This window comes from Oncorhynchus kisutch, unplaced genomic scaffold (genome assembly GCF_002021735.2).
Source record: "Oncorhynchus kisutch isolate 150728-3 unplaced genomic scaffold, Okis_V2 Okis06b-Okis10b_hom, whole genome shotgun sequence".
NCBI classification, from domain to species: domain Eukaryota; kingdom Metazoa; phylum Chordata; class Actinopteri; order Salmoniformes; family Salmonidae; genus Oncorhynchus; species Oncorhynchus kisutch.
This window is the reverse complement of record NW_022261983.1, coordinates 11,133,918-11,155,327: the sequence shown is the minus strand read 5'-3', so window position 1 is coordinate 11,155,327 and position 21,410 is coordinate 11,133,918. Positions and strand designations below refer to the sequence as shown.

Below are 21,410 nucleotides of genomic sequence, written 5' to 3'. Positions count from 1 at the left end.
CTTTAGTTAAAAAGACCAAATGTTTAAAGCCTTTTAGACATTTATTTTGCTTTACTATAGTGTAGTGTCAATACCTAGTGTGTCATTGTCAATACCTAGTGTGTCATTGTCAATACCTAGTGTGTCATTGTCAATACCTAGTGGTGTCATTGTCAATACCTAGTGTGTCATTGTCAATACATAGTGTGTCATTGTCAATACCTAGTGTGTCATTGTCAATACCTAGTGTGTCATTGTCAATACCTAGTGTGTCATTGTCAATACCTAGTGTGTCATTGTCAATACCTAGTGTGTCATTGTCAATACCTAGTGTGTCATTGTCAATACCTAGTGTGTCATTGTCAATACCTAGTGTGTCATTGTCAATACCTAGTGTGTCATTGTCAATACCTAGTGTGTCATTGTCAATACCTAGTGTGTCATTGTCAATACCTAGTGTGTCATTGTCAATACCTAGTGTGTCATTGTCAATACCTAGTGTGTCATTGTCAATACCTAGTGTGTCATTGTCAATACCTAGTGTGTCATTGTCAATACCTAGTGTGTCATTGTCAATACCTAGTGTGTCATTGTGTGTCATTGTCAATACCTAGTGTGTCATTGTCAATACCTAGTGTGTCATTGTCAATACCTAGTGTGTCATTGTCAATACCTAGTGTGTCATTGTCAATACCTAGTGTGTCATTGTCAATACCTAGTGTGTCATTGTCAATACCTAGTGTGTCATTGTCAATACCTAGTGTGTCATTGTCAATACCTAGTGTGTCATTGTCAATACCTAGTGTGTCATTGTCAATACCTAGTGTGTCATTGTCAATACCTAGTGTGTCATTGTCAATCACCTAAGTGTGTTCATTGTCCAATACCTAGTGTGTCATTGTCAATACCTGTGTGTCATTGTCAATACCTAGTGTGTCCATTGTCAATACCTAGTGGTGTCATTGTCAATACCTAGTGTGTCATTGTCAATACTAGTGTGTCATTGTCAATACTAGTTGTGTCATTGTCAATACCTAGTGTGTCATTGTCAATACCTAGTGTGTCATTGTCAATACCTAGTGTGTCATTGTCAATACCTAGTGTGTCATTGTCAATACCTAGTGTGTCATTGTCAATACCTAGTGTGTCATTGTCAATACCTAGTGTAGTCATTGGTCAATACCTAGTGTGTCATTGTCAATACCTACGTGTGTCATTGTCAATACCTAGTGTGTCATTGTCAATACCTAGTGTGTCATTGTCAATACCTAGTGTGTCATTGTCATACCTAGTGTGTCATTGTCAATACCTAGTGTGTCATTGTCAATACCTAGTGTGTCATTGTCAATACTAGTGTTGTCATTGTCAATACCTAGTGTGTCATTGTCAATACCTATGTGTGTCATTGTCAATACCTAGTGTGTCATTGTCAATACCTAGTGTGTCATTGTCAATACCTAGTGTGTCATTGTCAATACCTAGTGTCATTGTCAAGACCTAGTGTGTCATTGTCAATACCTAGTGTGTCATTGTCAATACCTAGTGTGGTCATTGTCAATACCTAGTGTGTCATTGTCAATACCTAGTGTGTCATTGTCAATACCTAGTGTGTCATTGTCAATACCTAGTGTGTCATTGTCAATACCTAGTGTGTCATTGTCAATACCTAGTGTGTTCATTGTCAATACCTAGTGTGTCATTGTCAATACCTAGTGTGTCATTGTCAATACCTTAGTGTGTCATTGTCAATACCTAGTGTGTCATTGTCAATACCTAGGTGTCAATTGTCAATACCTAGTGTGTCATTGTCAATACCTAGTGTGTCATTGTCAATACCTAGTGTGTCATTGTCAATACCTAGTGTGTCATTGTCAATACCTAGTGTGTTCATTGTCAAATTACCTAGTGTCTGTCAATACCTAGTGTGTCATTGTCAATACCTAGTGTGTCATTGTCAATACCTAGTGTGTCATTGTAATACCTAGTGTGTCATTGTCAATACCTAGTGTGTCATGTCAATACCTAGTGTGTCATTGTCAATACCTAGTGTGTCATTGTCAATACCTAGTGTGGTCATGTCAATACCTAGTGTGTCATTGTCAATACCTAGTGTGTCATTGTCAATACCTAGTGTTGTCATTGTCAATACCTAGTGTGTCATTGTCAATACCTAGTGTGTCATTGTCAATCCTAGTGTGTCATTGTCAATACCTAGTGTGTCATTGTCAATACCTAGTGTGTCATTGTCAATACCTAGTGTGTCATTGTCAATACCTAGTGTGTCATTGTCAATACCTAGTGTGTCATTGTCAATACCTAGTGTGTCATTGTCATACTATGTGTCATTGTCAATACCTAGTGTGTCATTGTCATACCTAGTGTGTCATTGTCAATACCTAGTGTGTCATTGTCAATACCTAGTGTGTCATTGTCAATACCTAGTGTGTCATTGTCAATACCTAGTGTGTCATTGTCAATACCTAGTGTGTCATGTCAACTAGTGTGGTCATTGTCATACCTAGTGTGTCATTGTCATACCTAGTGTGTCATTGTCAATACCTAGTGTGATCCATTGTCAATACCTAGTGTGTCATGGTCAATACCTAGTGTGTCATTGTCAATACCTAGTGTGTCATTGTCAATACCTAGTGTGTCATTGTCATACCTAGTGTGTCATGTCATACCTAGTGTGTCATTGTCAATACCTAGTGTGTCATTGTCAATACCTAGTGTGTCATTGTCAATCCTAGTGTGTCATTGTCAATACCTAGTGGTGTCATTGTCAATACCTAGTGTGGTCATTGTCAATACCTAGTGTGTCATTGTCATACCTATTTGTCAATACCTAGTGTGTCATTGTCAATACCTAGTGTGTCATTGTCAATACCTAGTGTGTCATTGTCAATACCTAGTGTGTCATTGTCAATACCTAGTGTGTCATTGTCAATACCTAGTGTGTCATTGTCAATACTAGTGTGTCATTGTCAATACCTAGTGTGTCATTGTCAATACCTAGTTGGTCATTGTAATACCTAGTGTGTCATTGTCAATACCTAGTGTGTCATTGTCAATACCTAGTGTGTCATTGTCAATACCTAGGTGTCATTGTCAATTAACCTAGTGTGTCATTGTCAATACCTAGTGTGTCATTGTCAATACCTAGTTGTTGTCATTTGTAATACCTAGTGGTCATTGTCAATACCTAGTGTGTCATTGTCAATACCTAGTGTGTCATTGTCAATACCTAGTGTGGTCATTGTCAACTAGGTCATTGTCCGACTAGGGTGTCATTGTCAAACCTAGTGTGTCATTGTTCAATACCTAGTGTGTCATTGTCAATACCCTAGTGTGTTCATTGTCAATACCTAGTGTTTCATTGTCAATACCTAGTTGTGTCATTGTCAATACCTAGTGTGTTCATTGTCAATACCTAGTGTGTCATTGTCCAATAACCCTGTGTTGTCATTGTCAATACTGTGGTCATAAGTGTGTCATTGTCAATACCTAGTGTGTCATTGTCAATACCTAGTGTGTCATTGTCAAACCTAGTGTGTCATTGTCAATACCTAGTGTGTCATTGTCAATACCTAGTGTGTCATTGTCAATACCTAGTGTGTCATTGTCAATACCTAGTGTGTCATTGTCAATACCTAGTGTGTCATTGTCAATACCTAGTGTGTCATTGTCCAATACCTAGTGTGGTCATTGTCCAAGCCAACAAGACCATTCCATAAATAGTTGTCAGAAGGCCAGAACAGACTGGCAGTCAGGCTACTCAAATCCTTCAGACAAAAGTGAATCCATAAACAACATCCGTTTTCTTGATGAAGGAAAATGAGGATGTGTTTCAGTAGAACCAACAAATGATAATTGTGTTACTGACCAGTATGACTTTGTCTCTGTCCTGTCCTGTATTGTCTATTAAGATTCTGAAGTGAAAATGAGGATGTGTTTCAGTAGAACCAACAAATGATAATTGTGTTACTAACCAGTATGACTTTGTCTCTGTCCTGTCCTGTATTGTCTATTAAGATTCTGAAGTGAAAATGAGGATGTGTTTCAGTAGAACCAACAAATGATAATTGTGTTACTAACCAGTATGACTTTGTCTCTGTCCTGTCCTGTATTGTCTATTAAGATTCTGACGTGAAAATGGTGTTTTGTTTCAGCCGTTCTTCTACTGTATATGCTACTTGCTGATGTTGTTATTCATTCATTTTAATGATGCTTGAATTGTAAAGTCTACTTGTTTTGTGTTGCCATTAAATGATTTGACCAATGTTACTGACTGGGGGCCCTTTTCTGTCCAATCTGTAAAAAGAAACCTGCTGTTTTTCTGTCTATATTCTGGTAAATAAAACCGTGGAAAGAAGGTCTACTTGCTTGGCGTGCAGCCAGGTCACACGTGATACAAGTCAGTCTGAGGACATCAGGAGATGACGTGGAAACCCACCACTACAGGAGTGAGCCGTCTAACCTTCAAGTAGGCTTTGGTTTTGCTCGGGCTCTGGGGCTCTGGGGCTCTGGGGCTCTGGGGACGGGGCTCTGGGGACGGGGCTCTGGGGCTCTGGGGACGGGGCTCTGGGGCTCTGGGGACGGGGCTCTGGGGCTCTGGGGACGGGGCTCTGGGGCTCTGGGGCTCTGGGGACGGGGCTCTGGGGCTCTGGGGACGGGGCTCTGGGGCTCTGGGGACGGGGCTCTGGGGCTCTGGGGACGGGGCTCTGGGGCTCTGGGGCTCTGGGGACGGGGCTCTGGGGACGGGGCTCTGGGGCTCTGGGGACGGGGCTCTGGGGACGGGGCTCTGGGGACGGGGCTCTGGGGCTCTGGGGCTCTTGGGACGGGGCTCTGGGGCTCTGGGGCTCTGGGGCTCTGGGGACGGAGACGCACGTCTGCCTCTAGATCCTCTGGTTGCATGTTTCAATCCAGTGATGGAAAGTTGTTTTCAACATTTTTGTTCGAAGCCAATCACAAAGCTTAACATTACCTTAACCATTCTGAGTTAACGTCTAAACTTTACAATTCAGTATCAATGCCTAACCTTAACTGAACACTTCAAAATTTGACATTCCAAACCATTTCAAAATTTGACATGTGAGAAACATGGATGAATGTCTAATTCTGACAAGAGACTGTGAGAACTTGTTTTGGCGTGATCATTCAACCTCTGAGAACTGGGCTGATGTATAACTTCACTACTGATCTGCACCACAGGGCGGCGCTGTAGTGCAGAGGTTAACAGCTGAGGAATCCAGAGAATCCAGAGGAGTAGAGAGAGGAGTAGAGAAGGGTAGAGAGGAAAGGAGAGGGCGTAGAGAGAGGTAGAGAGGAGTAGAGAGGAGTAGAGAGAAAAGGAGAGGGAGTTGAGAGGAGTAGAGGGGAGTAGAGAGGAGTAGAGAAGGGTAGAGAGGTATAGAGAGGAAAGGAGAGGGAGTAGAGAGGAGTAGAGGGGGATAGAAGGGTTCACCTCTGGTTCACTTTTATCTCTCTGGTTCACTCTTATCTCTCTGGTTCACTCTTATTTCTCTGGTTCACTCTTATCTCTCTGGTTCACTCTTATCTCTCTGGTTCACTCTTATCTCTCTGGTTCACTCTTATCTCTCTGGTTCACTCGTATCTCTCTGGTTCACTCGTATCTCTCTGGTTCACTCGTATCTCTCTGGTTCACTCGTATCTCTCTGGTTCACTCGTATCTCTCTGGTTCACTCGTATCTCTCTGGTTCACTCGTATCTCTCTGGTTCACTCGTATCCCTCTGGTTCACTCTTATCTCTCTGGTTCACTCTTATCTCTCTGGTTCACTCTTATCTCTCTGGTTCACTCTTATCTCTCTGGTTCACTCTTATCTCTCTGGTTCACTCTTATCTCTCTGGTTCACTCGTATCTCTCTGGTTCACTCGTATCTCTCTGGTTCACTCTTATCTCTCTGGTTCACTCTTATCTCTCTGGTTCACTCTTATCTCTCTGGTTCACTCGTATCTCTCTGGTTCACTCGTATCTCTCTGGTTCACTCGTATCTCTCTGGTTCACTCGTATCTCTCTGGTTCACAGCTTAGCATGACGTTCTTTTCTCTTCTTTCCTCCCTCTTTTGAATCATCTTCCTCTCTGTTTATAAAATAGACTAGTGTCTGCTTTGTAGAGACACATGCAGAAATAGAGAGATGCAGAAATAGAGAGCTAAAGAGAGGGGGAAAGCGAGAGAGTCAGAGAGAGAAAGAAATATATTGAGTTGCCAAAAGAAGAACAGACAAACTATTTGGCCCCTGGGGGCATCCCTCCTCCTCCTGAGTCTTGTCTGGTTCCATGGCCCCTAGGGACATCCCTCCTCTGAGTCTGGTTTGGTTCCATGGCCCCTGAGGGCATCCCTCCTCTGAGTCTTGTTTGGTTCCATGGCCCCAGAGGGCATCCCTCCTCCTCTGAGTCTTGTTTTTTCCATGGCCCCTGAGGGCATCCCTCCCCTGAGTCTGGTTTGGTTCCATGACCCCAGAGGGCATCCCTCCTCTGAGTCTGGTTTGGTTCCATGGCCCCTGGGGGCATCCCTCCTCCTCCTGAGTCTTGTTTGGTTCCATGGCCCCTGGGGGCATCCCTCCTCTGAGTCTGGTTTGGTTCCATGGCCCCTGGGGGCATCCCTCCTCCTCCTGAGTCTTGTCTGGTTCCATGGCCCCTGGGGGCATCCCTCCTCTGAGTCTGGTTTGGTTCCATGGCCCCCGGGGGCATCCCTCCTCCTCTGAGTCTGGTTTGGTTCCATGTTGGTTCCATGGCCCCTGGGGGCATCCCTCCTCCTCTGAGTCTGGTTTGGTTCCATGGCCCCCGGGGGCATCCCTCCTCTGAGTCTGGTTTGGTTCCATGGCCCCCGGGGGCATCCCTCCTCTGAGTCTGGTTTGGTTCCATGGCCCCTGGGGGCATCCCTCCTCCTCCTGAGTCTTGTTTGGTTCCATGGCCCCTGAGGGCATCCCTCCTCCTCCTGAGTCTTGTTTGGTTCCATGGCCCCTGGGGGCATCCCTCCTCTGAGTCTGGTTTGGTTCCATGGCCCCTGGGGGCATCCCTCCTCCTCCTGAGTCTTGTCTGGTTCCATGGCCCCTGGGGGCATCCCTCCTCTGAGTCTGGTTTGGTTCCATGGCCCCCGGGGGCATCCCTCCTCCTCTGAGTCTGGTTTGGTTCCATGGCCCCCGGGGGCATCCCTCCTCTGAGTCTGGTTTGGTTCCATGGCCCCCGGGGGCATCCCTCCTCTGAGTCTGGTTTGGTTCCATGGCCCCTGGGGGCATCCCTCCTCCTCCTGAGTCTTGTTTGGTTCCATGGCCCCTGAGGGCATCCCTCCTCCTCCTGAGTCTTGTTTGGTTCCATGGCCCCTGGGGGCATCCCTCCTCTGAGTCTGGTTTGGTTCCATGGCCCCTGGGGGCATCCCTCCTCCTCCTGAGTCTTGTCTGGTTCCATGGCCCCTGGGGGCATCCCTCCTCCTCTGAGTCTGGTTTGGTTCCATGGCCCCCGGGGGCATCCCTCCTCCTCTGAGTCTGGTTTGGTTCCATGGCAACCGGGGGGCATCCCTCCTCCTCTGAGTCTGGTTTGGTTCCATGTTGGTTCCATGGCCCCTGGGGGCATCCCTCCTCCTCTGAGTCTGGTTTGGTTCCATGGCCCCCGGGGGCATCCCTCCTCTGAGTCTGGTTTGGTTCCATGGCCCCCGGGGGCATCCCTCCTCTGAGTCTGGTTTGGTTCCATGGCCCCTGGGGGCATCCCTCCTCCTCCTGAGTCTTGTTTGGTTCCATGGCCCCTGAGGGCATCCCTCCTCCTCCTGAGTCTTGTTTGGTTCCATGGCCCCTGGGGGCATCCCTCCTCTGAGTCTGGTTTGGTTCCATGGCCCCTGGGGGCATCCCTCCTCCTCCTGAGTCTTGTCTGGTTCCATGGCCCCTGGGGGCATCCCTCCTCTGAGTCTGGTTTGGTTCCATGGCCCCCGGGGGCATCCTCCTCCTCTGAGTCTGGTTTGGTTCCATGGCCCCCGGGGGCATCCCTCCTCTGAGTCTGGTTTGGTTCCATGGCCCCCGGGGGCATCCCTCCTCTGAGTCTGGTTTGGTTCCATGGCCCCTGGGGGCATCCCTCCTCCTCCTGAGTCTTGTTTGGTTCCATGGCCCCTGAGGGCATCCCTCCTCCTCCTGAGTCTTGTTTGGTTCCATGGCCCCTGGGGGCATCCCTCCTCTGAGTCTGGTTTGGTTCCATGGCCCCTGGGGGCATCCCTCCTCCTCCTGAGTCTTGTCTGGTTCCATGGCCCCTGGGGGCATCCCTCCTCCTCTGAGTCTGGTTTGGTTCCATGGCCCCCGGGGGCATCCCTCCTCCTCTGAGTCTGGTTTGGTTCCATGGCAACCGGGGGGCATCCCTCCTCCTCTGAGTCTGGTTTGGTTCCATGTTGGTTCCATGGCCCCTGGGGGCATCCCTCCTCCTCTGAGTCTGGTTTGGTTCCATGGCCCCCGGGGGCATCCCTCCTCTGAGTCTGGTTTGGTTCCATGGCCCCCGGGGGCATCCCTCCTCTGAGTCTGGTTTGGTTCCATGGCCCCCGGGTGCATCCCTCCTTGAATTGGAGACGGACACTTCCAGGATCTGCTGTCAACTGGCTGTCTTTACTAACTGTTAATGTGACAGCTGCTTCACTGCAGAGGACTGATGTGTTAACTGTTGTGGAGGTATTGCAGCATATCGCTCCAGGACTTCAGCAGAAAGGTTTGGCTCCAGTAGACACAACATGCGTCTTGGGAGTTGGGCTGAACATATCTAGTATGATGCAATGTTTTCAGGACTATGGAACATTTACAGTCTAAACATGATCATGTTTGAAAACGGATCAGTCAGAATATGTGGTGACTTCCTACTGATATAGTCCCTCAGTCTTCCTCATTTTCCCAAAATGATATTCATCTCTATTTCATTTCAATCTGCATTATAAACAGACTTATTGTCTTATCGTCAACATGAAACATACAGTAACTCAACTGGGAGAATAACTGGGTCTCCTGAGTGGAGCAGCGGTCTAAGGTCCTGCAGCTCAGTGCAAGAGGTATCACTACAGTCCCTGGTTTGAATCCAGGCTGTATCACATCTAGCAGTGATTGGGAGTGCCATTGGGCAGTGCGCAATTGCCCGAGAGTCGTCCGGGTTTGGGGTTGTAAATAAGAATTGGTTCTTAACTGACTTTCCTAGTTAAGTTAAGGTTAAATAAAACATAAAATAAGATCAGTTATTATCCTGCTAAATAATCCCAGGGGCGGCAGGGTAGCCTAGTGGTTAGAGCATTGGATTAGTAACCGAAAGGTTGCAAGTTCAAATCCCTGAGCTGACAAGGTACAAATCTGTCGTTCTGCCCCTGAACAGGCAGTTAACCCACTGTTCCTAGGCCGTCATTGAAAATAAGAATCTGTTCTTAACTGACTTGCCTAGTTAAATAAAGGTAAAATAAAAAATAAAAATAAAATGTCCAACCACGGGGTAGTGTTGCTTTGTCTCTCCAACCACGGAGAGCTCCTTTGTCCTACTAAACTAATGTGGTAATTTATCCTCTCCCCCTCTCTTACACTTCAAACAGTCACACATGGACACACACACACACACACATGGACACAGGTGCACAAGCACACTCACACACACACACAAACTTCTACATGGACAAAAACAGACAGCCAATGATAGAGCTCTGTGCCTCCAGGGCTTGATCAGGCCTAAACAGCCCAGGGGATAATGGGTAATGAGATTAGAGTGAGAGATATATCCACCACAAAACACAACCTACAGCACATTAGAGAGAGAGAGAGAGAGAGAGAGAGAGAGAGAGAGAGAGAGAGAGAGAGAGAGAGAGAGAGAGAGAGAGAGAGAGAGGATCCCTTAGATCATTCAGGAAATAAACCAGTTCAGTCCTCTACTCTATCGTACTGTGCTGTACTGTACTATATTGTACTGTACTGTACTCTACTATATTCTATTGTACTGTACTCTACTATATTCTATTGTACTCTACTATATTCTATTGTACTGTACTCTACTATATTCTATTGTACTGTACTCTACTATATTCTATTGTACTGTACTCTACTATATTCTACTGTACTGTACTCTACTATATTCTATTGTACTGTACTCTACTATATTCTATTGTACTCTACTATATTCTATTGTACTGTACTCTACTATATTCTATTGTACTGTACTCTACTATATTCTACTGTACTCTATTCTACTATATTCTATTGTACTGTACTCTACTATATTCTATTGTACTGTACTCTACTATATTCTATTGTACTCTACTATATTCTATTGTACTCTACTATATTCTATTGTACTGTACTCTACTATATTCTATTGTACTCTACTATATTCTATTGTACTCTACTATATTCTATTGTACTCTACTATATTCTATTGTACTGTACTGTACTATATTCTATTGTACTCTACTATATTCTACTGTACTCTACTATATTCTATTGTACTGTACTGTACTATATTCTATTGTACTGTACTGTACTATATTCTATTGTACTCTACTATATTCTATTGTACTCTACTATATTATATTGTACTCTACTATATTCTATTGTACTCTACTATATTCTATTGTACTGTACTGTACTATATTCTATTGTACTCTACTATATTCTACTGTACTCTACTATATTCTATTGTACTGTACTGTACTATATTCTATTGTACTGTACTGTACTATATTCTACTGTACTCTATTCTACTAAAATCTACTGTTCTATACTGTACTCTACTATATTATATTGTACTGTAATCTACTATATTCTATTGTACTGTACTCTACTATATTCTACTGTACTCTATTCTACTAAAATCTACTGTTCTATACTGTACTCTACTATATTCTACTGTACTCTATTCTACTAAAATCTACTGTTCTATACTGTACTCTACTCTATTCTACTATACTCTACTGTTCTATACTGTACTCTGCTATATTCTACTGTACTCTATTCTACTATACTCTACTGTTCTATACTGTACTCTGCTATATTCTACTGTACTCTATTCTACTGTAATCTACTGTTCTATACTGTACTCTGCTATATTCTACTGTACTCTATTCTACTATACTCTACTGTTCTATACTGTACTCTGCTATATTCTACTGTACTCTATTCTACTGTTCTATACTGTACTCTGCTATATTCTACTGTACTCTATTCTACTATACTCTACTGTTCTATACTGTACTCTGCTATATTCTACTGTACTCTATTCTACTATAATCTACTGTTCTATACTGTACTCTGCTATATTCTACTGTACTCTATTCTACTATAATCTACTGTTCTATACTGTACTCTGCTATATTCTACTGTACTCTATTCTACTATAATCTACTGTTCTATACTGTACTCTGCTATATTCTACTGTACTCTATTCTACTATAATCTACTGTTCTATACTGTACTCTGCTATATTCTACTGTACTCTATTCTACTATAATCTACTGTTCTATACTGTACTCTGCTATATTCTACTGTACTCTATTCTACTATACTCTACTGTTCTATACTGTACTCTGCTATATTCTACTGTACTCTATTCTACTGTTCTATACTGTACTCTGCTATATTCTACTGTACTCTATTCTACTATACTCTACTGTTCTATACTGTACTCTGCTATATTCTACTGTACTCTATTCTACTATACTCTACTGTTCTATACTGTACTCTGCTATATTCTACTGTACTCTATTCTACTATACTCTACTGTTCTATACTGTACTCTGCTATATTCTACTGTACTCTATTCTACTATACTCTACTGTTCTATACTGTACTCTGCTATATTCTACTGTACTCTATTCTACTATACTCTACTGTTCTATACTGTACTCTGCTATATTCTACTGTACTCTATTCTACTATACTCTACTGTTCTATACTGTACTCTACTATATTCTACTGTACTCTATTCTACTATACTCTACTGTTCTATACTGTACTCTACTATATTCTACTGTACTCTATTCTACTATACTCTACTGTTCTATACTGTACTCTACTATATTCTACTGTACTCTATTCTACTATACTCTACTGTTCTATACTGTACTCTGCTATATTCTACTGTACTCTATTCTACTGTAATCTACTGTTCTATACTGTACTCTGCTATATTCTACTGTACTCTATTCTACTATACTCTACTGTTCTATACTGTACTCTACTATATTCTACTGTACTCTATTCTACTATACTCTACTGTTCTATACTGTACTCTACTATATTCTACTGTACTCTATTCTACTATACTCTACTGTTCTATACTGTACTCTACTATATTCTACTGTACTCTATTCTACTGTAATCTACTGTTCTATACTGTACTCTGCTATATTCTACTGTACTCTATTCTACTGTAATCTACTGTTCTATACTGTACTCTGCTATATTCTACTGTACTCTATTCTACTATACTCTACTGTTCTATACTGTACTCTGCTATATTCTACTGTACTCTATTCTACTATACTTTACTGTTCTATACTGTACTCTACTATATTCTACTGTACTCTATTCTACTAAAATCTACTGTTCTATACTGTACTCTACTATATTCTACTGTACTCTATTCTACTAAAATCTACTGTTCTATACTGTACTCTACTATATTCTACTATACTCTACTGTTCTATACTGTACTCTGCTATATTCTACTGTACTCTATTCTACTATACTCTACTGTTCTATACTGTACTCTGCTATATTCTACTGTACTCTATTCTACTATACTCTACTGTACTCTACTGTACTCTACTATATTCTACTGTACTCTATTCTACTATACTCTACTGTTCTATACTGTACTCTGCTATATTCTACTGTACTCTATTCTACTATACGCTACTGTTCTATACTGTACTCTGCTATATTCTACTGTACTCTATTCTACTATACTCTACTGTTCTATACTGTACTCTGCTATATTCTACTGTACTCTATTCTACTATACTCTACTGTACTCTACTGTACTCTACTATATTCTACTGTACTCTATTCTACTATACTCTACTGTTCTATACTGTACTCTGCTATATTCTACTGTACTCTATTCTACTATACTCTACTGTTCTATACTGTACTCTGCTATATTCTACTGTACTCTATTCTACTATACTCTACTGTTCTATACTGTACTCTGCTATATTCTACTGTACTCTATTCTACTGTAATCTACTGTTCTATACTGTACTCTGCTATATTCTACTGTACTCTATTCTACTGTAATCTACTGTTCTATACTGTACTCTGCTATATTCTACTGTACTCTATTCTACTGTTCTATACTGTACTCTGCTATATTCTACTGTACTCTATTCTACTATACTCTACTGTTCTATACTGTACTCTGATATATTCTACTGTACTCTGATATATTCTACTGTACTCTATTCTACTGTAATCTACTGTTCTATACTGTACTCTGCTATATTCTACTGTACTCTATTCTACTGTTCTATACTGTACTCTGATATATTCTACTGTACTCTATTCTACTATACTCTACTGTTCTATACTGTACTCTACTATACTCTACTGTTCTATACTGTACTCTGCTATATTCTACTATACTCTATTCTACTATACTCTACTGTTCTATACTGTACTCTACTATACTCTACTGTTCTATACTGTACTCTGCTATATTCTACTGTACTCTACTGTTCTATACTGTACTCTGCTATATTCTACTGTACTCTATTCTACTATACTCTACTGTTCTATACTGTACTCTGCTATATTCTACTGTACTCTATTCTACTATACTCTACTGTTCTATACTGTACTCTGCTATATCTACTGTACTCTACTCTGCTATACTCTACTGTTCTATACTGTACTCTACTATATTCTACTGTACTCTATTCTACTATACTCTACTGTTCTATACTGTACTCTGCTATATTCTACTGTACTCTATTCTACTATACTCTACTGTTCTATACTGTACTCTACTATATTCTACTGTACTCTATTCTACTATACTCTACTGTTCTATACTGTACTCTACTATATTCTACTGTACTCTACTGTTCTATACTGTACTCTACTATATTCTCTGTACTCTATTCTACTATACTCTACTGTTCTATACTGTACTCTGATATATTCTACTGTACTCTGATATATTCTACTGTACTCTGCTATATTCTACTGTACTCTATTCTACTGTTCTATACTGTACTCTGCTATATTCTACTGTACTCTATTCTACTATACTCTACTGTTCTATACTGTACTCTGATATATTCTACTGTACTCTGATATATTCTACTGTACTCTATTCTACTGTAATCTACTGTTCTATACTGTACTCTGCTATATTCTACTGTACTCTATTCTACTGTTCTATACTGTACTCTGATATATTCTACTGTACTCTATTCTACTATACTCTACTGTTCTATACTGTACTCTACTATACTCTACTGTTCTATACTGTACTCTGCTATATTCTACTATACTCTATTCTACTATACTCTACTGTTCTATACTGTACTCTACTATACTCTACTACTGTTCTATACTGTACTCTGCTATATTCTACTGTACTCTACTGTTCTATACTGTACTCTGCTATATTCTACTGTACTCTATTCTACTATACTCTACTGTTCTATACTGTACTCTGCTATATTCTACTGTACTCTATTCTACTATACTCTACTGTTCTATACTGTACTCTGCTATATTCTACTGTACTCTACTCTGCTATACTCTACTGTTCTATACTGTACTCTACTATATTCTACTGTACTCTATTCTACTATACTCTACTGTTCTATACTGTACTCTGCTATATTCTACTGTACTCTATTCTACTATACTCTACTGTTCTATACTGTACTCTACTATATTCTACTGTACTCTATTCTACTATACTCTACTGTTCTATACTGTACTCTACTATATTCTACTGTACTCTACTGTTCTATACTGTACTCTACTATATTCTACTGTACTCTATTCTACTATACTCTACTGTTCTATACTGTACTCTACTATATTCTACTGTTCTATACTGTACTCTGCTATATTCTACTGTACTCTATTCTACTGTTCTATACTGTACTCTGCTATATTCTACTGTACTCTACTGTTCTATACTGTACTCTACTATATTCTACTGTACTCTACTGTTCTATACTGTACTCTGCTATATTCTACTGTACTCTATTCTACTGTACTCTACTGTTCTATACTGTACTCTGCTATATTCTACTGTACTCTACTGTTCTATACTGTACTCTACTATATTCTACTGTACTCTACTGTTCTATACTGTACTCTGCTATATTCTACTGTACTCTATTCTACTGTACTCTACTGTTCTATACTGTACTCTGCTATATTCTACTGTACTCTACTGTTCTATACTGTACTCTACTATATTCTACTGTACTCTACTGTTCTATACTGTACTCTGCTATATTCTACTGTACTCTATTCTACTGTACTCTACTGTTCTATACTGTACTCTGCTATATTCTACTGTACTCTACTGTTCTATACTGTACTCTACTATATTCTACTGTACTCTATTCTACTGTACTCTACTGTTCTATACTGTACTCTACTATATTCTACTGTACTCTACTGTTCTATACTGTACTCTACTATATTCTACTGTACTCTATTCTACTGTACTCTACTGTTCTATACTGTACTCTGCTATATTCTACTGTACTCTATTCTACTGTACTCTACTGTTCTATACTGTACTCTACTATATTCTACTGTACTCTACTGTTCTATACTGTACTCTACTATATTCTACTGTACTCTATTCTACTGTACTCTACTGTTCTATACTGTACTCTACTATATTCTACTGTACTCTATTCTACTGTACTCTACTGTTCTATACTGTACTCTACTATATTCTACTGTACTCTATTCTACTGTACTCTACTGTTCTATACTGTACTCTACTATATTCTACTGTACTCTATTCTACTGTACTCTACTGTTCTATACTGTACTCTACTATATTCTACTGTACTCTATTCTACTATACTCTACTGTTCTATACTGTACTCTGCTATATTCTACTGTTCTATACTGTACTCTATTCTACTATACTCTACTGTTCTATACTGTACTCTACTATATTCTACTGTACTCTATTCTACTATACTCTACTGTTCTATACTGTACTCTACTATATTCTACTGTACTCTACTGTTCTATACTGTACTCTACTATATTCTACTGTACTCTATTCTACTATACTCTACTGTTCTATACTGTACTCTGATATATTCTACTGTACTCTGATATATTCTACTGTACTCTGCTATATTCTACTGTACTCTATTCTACTGTTCTATACTGTACTCTGCTATATTCTACTGTACTCTATTCTACTATACTCTACTGTTCTATACTGTACTCTGATATATTCTACTGTACTCTGATATATTCTACTGTACTCTATTCTACTGTAATCTACTGTTCTATACTGTACTCTGCTATATTCTACTGTACTCTATTCTACTGTTCTATACTGTACTCTGATATATTCTACTGTACTCTATTCTACTATACTCTACTGTTCTATACTGTACTCTACTATACTCTACTGTTCTATACTGTACTCTGCTATATTCTACTATACTCTATTCTACTATACTCTACTGTTCTATACTGTACTCTACTATACTCTACTGTTCTATACTGTACTCTGCTATATTCTACTGTACTCTACTGTTCTATACTGTACTCTGCTATATTCTACTGTACTCTATTCTACTATACTCTACTGTTCTATACTGTACTCTGCTATATTCTACTGTACTCTATTCTACTATACTCTACTGTTCTATACTGTACTCTGCTATATTCTACTGTACTCTACTCTGCTATACTCTACTGTTCTATACTGTACTCTACTATATTCTACTGTACTCTATTCTACTATACTCTACTGTTCTATACTGTACTCTGCTATATTCTACTGTACTCTATTCTACTATACTCTACTGTTCTATACTGTACTCTACTATATTCTACTGTACTCTATTCTACTATACTCTACTGTTCTATACTGTACTCTACTATATTCTACTGTACTCTACTGTTCTATACTGTACTCTACTATATTCTACTGTACTCTATTCTACTATACTCTACTGTTCTATACTGTACTCTACTATATTCTACTGTTCTATACTGTACTCTGCTATATTCTACTGTACTCTATTCTACTATACTCTACTGTTCTATACTGTACTCTACTATATTCTACTGTTCTATACTGTACTCTGCTATATTCTACTGTACTCTACTGTTCTATACTGTACTCTACTATATTCTACTGTACTCTACTGTTCTATACTGTACTCTGCTATATTCTACTGTACTCTATTCTACTGTACTCTACTGTTCTATACTGTACTCTGCTATATTCTACTGTACTCTACTGTTCTATACTGTACTCTACTATATTCTACTGTACTCTACTGTTCTATACTGTACTCTGCTATATTCTACTGTACTCTATTCTACTGTACTCTACTGTTCTATACTGTACTCTGCTATATTCTACTGTACTCTACTGTTCTATACTGTACTCTACTATATTCTACTGTACTCTATTCTACTGTACTCTACTGTTCTATACTGTACTCTACTATATTCTACTGTACTCTACTGTTCTATACTGTACTCTACTATATTCTACTGTACTCTATTCTACTGTACTCTACTGTTCTATACTGTACTCTGCTATATTCTACTGTACTCTATTCTACTGTACTCTACTGTTCTATACTGTACTCTACTATATTCTACTGTACTCTACTGTTCTATACTGTACTCTACTATATTCTACTGTACTCTATTCTACTGTACTCTACTGTTCTATACTGTACTCTACTATATTCTACTGTACTCTATTCTACTGTACTCTACTGTTCTATACTGTACTCTACTATATTCTACTGTACTCTATTCTACTGTACTCTACTGTTCTATACTGTACTCTACTATATTCTACTGTACTCTATTCTACTATACTCTACTGTTCTATACTGTACTCTGCTATATTCTACTGTTCTATACTGTACTCTACTATATTCTACTGTACTCTACTGTTCTATACTGTACTCTACTATATTCTACTGTACTCTATTCTACTGTACTCTACTGTTCTATACTGTACTCTGCTATATTCTACTGTACTCTATTCTACTGTACTCTACTGTTCTATACTGTACTCTACTATATTCTACTGTACTCTACTGTTCTATACTGTACTCTACTATATTCTACTGTACTCTATTCTACTGTACTCTACTGTTCTATACTGTACTCTACTATATTCTACTGTACTCTATTCTACTATACTCTACTGTTCTATACTGTACTCTGCTATATTCTACTATACTCTACTGTTCTATACTGTACTCTACTATATTCTACTGTACTCTATTCTACTATACTCTACTGTTCTATACTGTACTCTACTATATTCTACTATACTCTACTGTTCTATACTGTACTCTGCTATATTCTACTGTACTCTATTCTACTATACTCTACTGTTCTATACTGTACTCTACTATATTCTACTGTTCTATACTGTACTCTACTATTATTCTACTATACTCTACTGTTCTATACTGTACTCTGCTATATTCTACTCTGCTATATTCTACTATACTCTACTGTTCTATACTGTACTCTACTATATTCTACTGTACTCTACTCTATTCTACTGTACTCTACTGTTCTATACTGTACTCTACTATATTCTACTGTACTCTATTCTACTATACTCTACTGTTCTATACTGTACTCTGCTATATTCTACTGTACTCTATTCTACTGTAATCTACTGTTCTATACTGTACTCTGCTATATTCTACTGTACTCTATTCTACTATACTCTACTGTTCTATACTGTACTCTGCTATATTCTACTGTACTCTATTCTACTGTTCTATACTGTACTCTGCTATATTCTACTGTACTCTATTCTACTATACTCTACTGTTCTATACTGTACTCTGCTATATTCTACTGTACTCTATTCTACTGTTCTATACTGTACTCTGCTATATTCTACTGTACTCTATTCTACTGTAATCTACTGTTCTATACTGTACTCTGCTATATTCTACTGTACTCTATTCTACTATACTCTACTGTTCTATACTGTACTCTGCTATATTCTACTGTACTCTATTCTACTGTAATCTACTGTTCTATACTGTACTCTGCTATATTCTACTGTACTCTATTCTACTATACTCTACTGTTCTATACTGTACTCTGCTATATTCTACTGTACTCTATTCTAACTATAATCTACTGTTCTATACTGTACTCTGCTATATTCTACTGTACTCTATTCTACTATAATCTACTGTTCTATACTGTACTCTGCTATATTCTACTGTACTCTATTCTACTATAATCTACTGTTCTATACTGTACTCTGCTATATTCTACTGTACTCTATTCTACTATAATCTACTGTTCTATACTGTACTCTGCTATATTCTACTGTACCTATTCTACTAGTAATCTACTGTTCTATACTGTACTCTGCTATATTCTACTGTCTCTATTCTACTATACTCTACTGTTCTATACTGTACTCTGCTATATTCTACTGTACTCTATTCTACTGTTCTATACTGTACTCTGCTATATTCTACTGTACTCTATTCTACTATACTCTACTGTTCTATTACTGTACTCTGCTATATTCTACTGTACTCTATTCTACTATACTCTACTGTTCTATACTGTACTCTGCTATATTCTACTGTACTCTATTCTACTATACTCTACTGTTCTATCTGTACTCTGCTATATTCACTGTACTCTATTCTACCTATGACTCTCTCTACTGTTCTATACTGTATCTTTCTAGCATAGTTCTAATCTATCTTATACTCTGCTATATTTCTAACTGTACTCTATTCTACTATACTCTACTGTTCTATACTGTACTCTGCTATATTCTACCTATCTACCTACTCTGTTCTATACTGTACTCTACTATATTCTACTGTACTCTATTCTACTATACTCTACTGTTCTATACTGTACTCTACTATATTCTACTGTACTCTATTCTACTATACTCTACTGTTCTATACTGTACTCTACTATATTCTACTGTACTCTATTCTAACTATACTCTACTGTTCTATACTGTAACTCTGCTATATTCTACTGTACTCTATTCTACTGGTAATCTACTGTTCTATACTGTACTCTGCTATATTCTACTGTACTCTATTTCTACTATACTCTACTGTTCTATACTGTACTCTACTATATTCTACTGTACTCTATTCTACATACTCTACTGTTCTATACGTACTCTACTATATTCTACTGTACTCTATTCTACTATACTCTACTGTTCTATACTGTACTCTACTATATTCTACTGTACTCTATTCTACTGTACATCTACTGTTCTATACTGTACTCTGCTATATTCTACTGTACTCTATTCTACTGTAATCTACTGTTCTATACTGTACTCTGCTATATTCCTACTGTACTCTATTCTACTATACTCTACTGTTCTATACTGTACTCTCTGCTATATTCTACTGTACTCTATTCTACTATACTTTACTGTTCTATACTGTACTCTACTATATTCTACTGTACTCTATTCTACTAAATCTACTGTTCTATACTGTACTCTACTATATTCTACTGTACTCTATTCTACTAAAATCTACTGTTCTATACTGTACTCTACTATATTCTACTATACTCTACTGTTCTATACTGTACTCTGCTATATTCTACTGTACTCTATTCTACTATACTCTACTGTTCTATACTGTACTCTGCTATATTCTACTGTACTCTATTCTACTATACTCTACTGTACTCTACTGTACTCTACTATATTCTACTGTACTCTATTCTACTATACTCTACTGTTCTATACTGTACTCTGCTATATTCTACTGTACTCTATTCTACTATACGCTACTGTTCTATACTGTACTCTGCTATATTCTACTGTACTCTATTCTACTATACTCTACTGTTTCTATACTGTACTCTGATATATTCTACTGTACTCTACTCTGCTATACTCTACTGTTCTATACTGTACTCTACTATATTCTACTGTACTCTATTCTACTATACTCTACTGTTCTATACTGTACTCTGCTATATTCTACTGTACTCTATTCTACTATACTCTACTGTTCTATACTGTAACTCTACTATATTCTACTGTACTCTATTCTACTATACTCTACTGTTCTATACTGTACTCTACTATATTCTACTGTACTCTACTGTTCTATACTGTACTCTACTATATATCTACTGTACTCTATTCTACTATACTCTACTGTTCTATACTGTACTCTACTATATTCTACTGTTCTATACTGTACTCTGCTATAT

General features: G+C 38.8%; 1 protein-coding gene across 1 annotated transcript; it reads right to left on the bottom strand.

The window, feature by feature from the left end:
* Window positions 1-4,408: 4,408 nt before the first annotated feature.
* LOC116359870 (collagen alpha-1(III) chain-like) lies at window positions 4,409-8,531 on the bottom strand. The gene is made up of 2 exons (XM_031813743.1): window positions 6,230-8,531; window positions 4,409-4,848 (listed from the first exon to the last, which is right to left on the bottom strand). The coding sequence occupies exons 1-2, from the start codon at window positions 8,529-8,531 to the stop codon at window positions 4,409-4,411; spliced, it is 2,742 nt and encodes a 913-aa protein (XP_031669603.1).
* Between the last annotated feature and the right edge of the window lie 12,879 nt (window positions 8,532-21,410).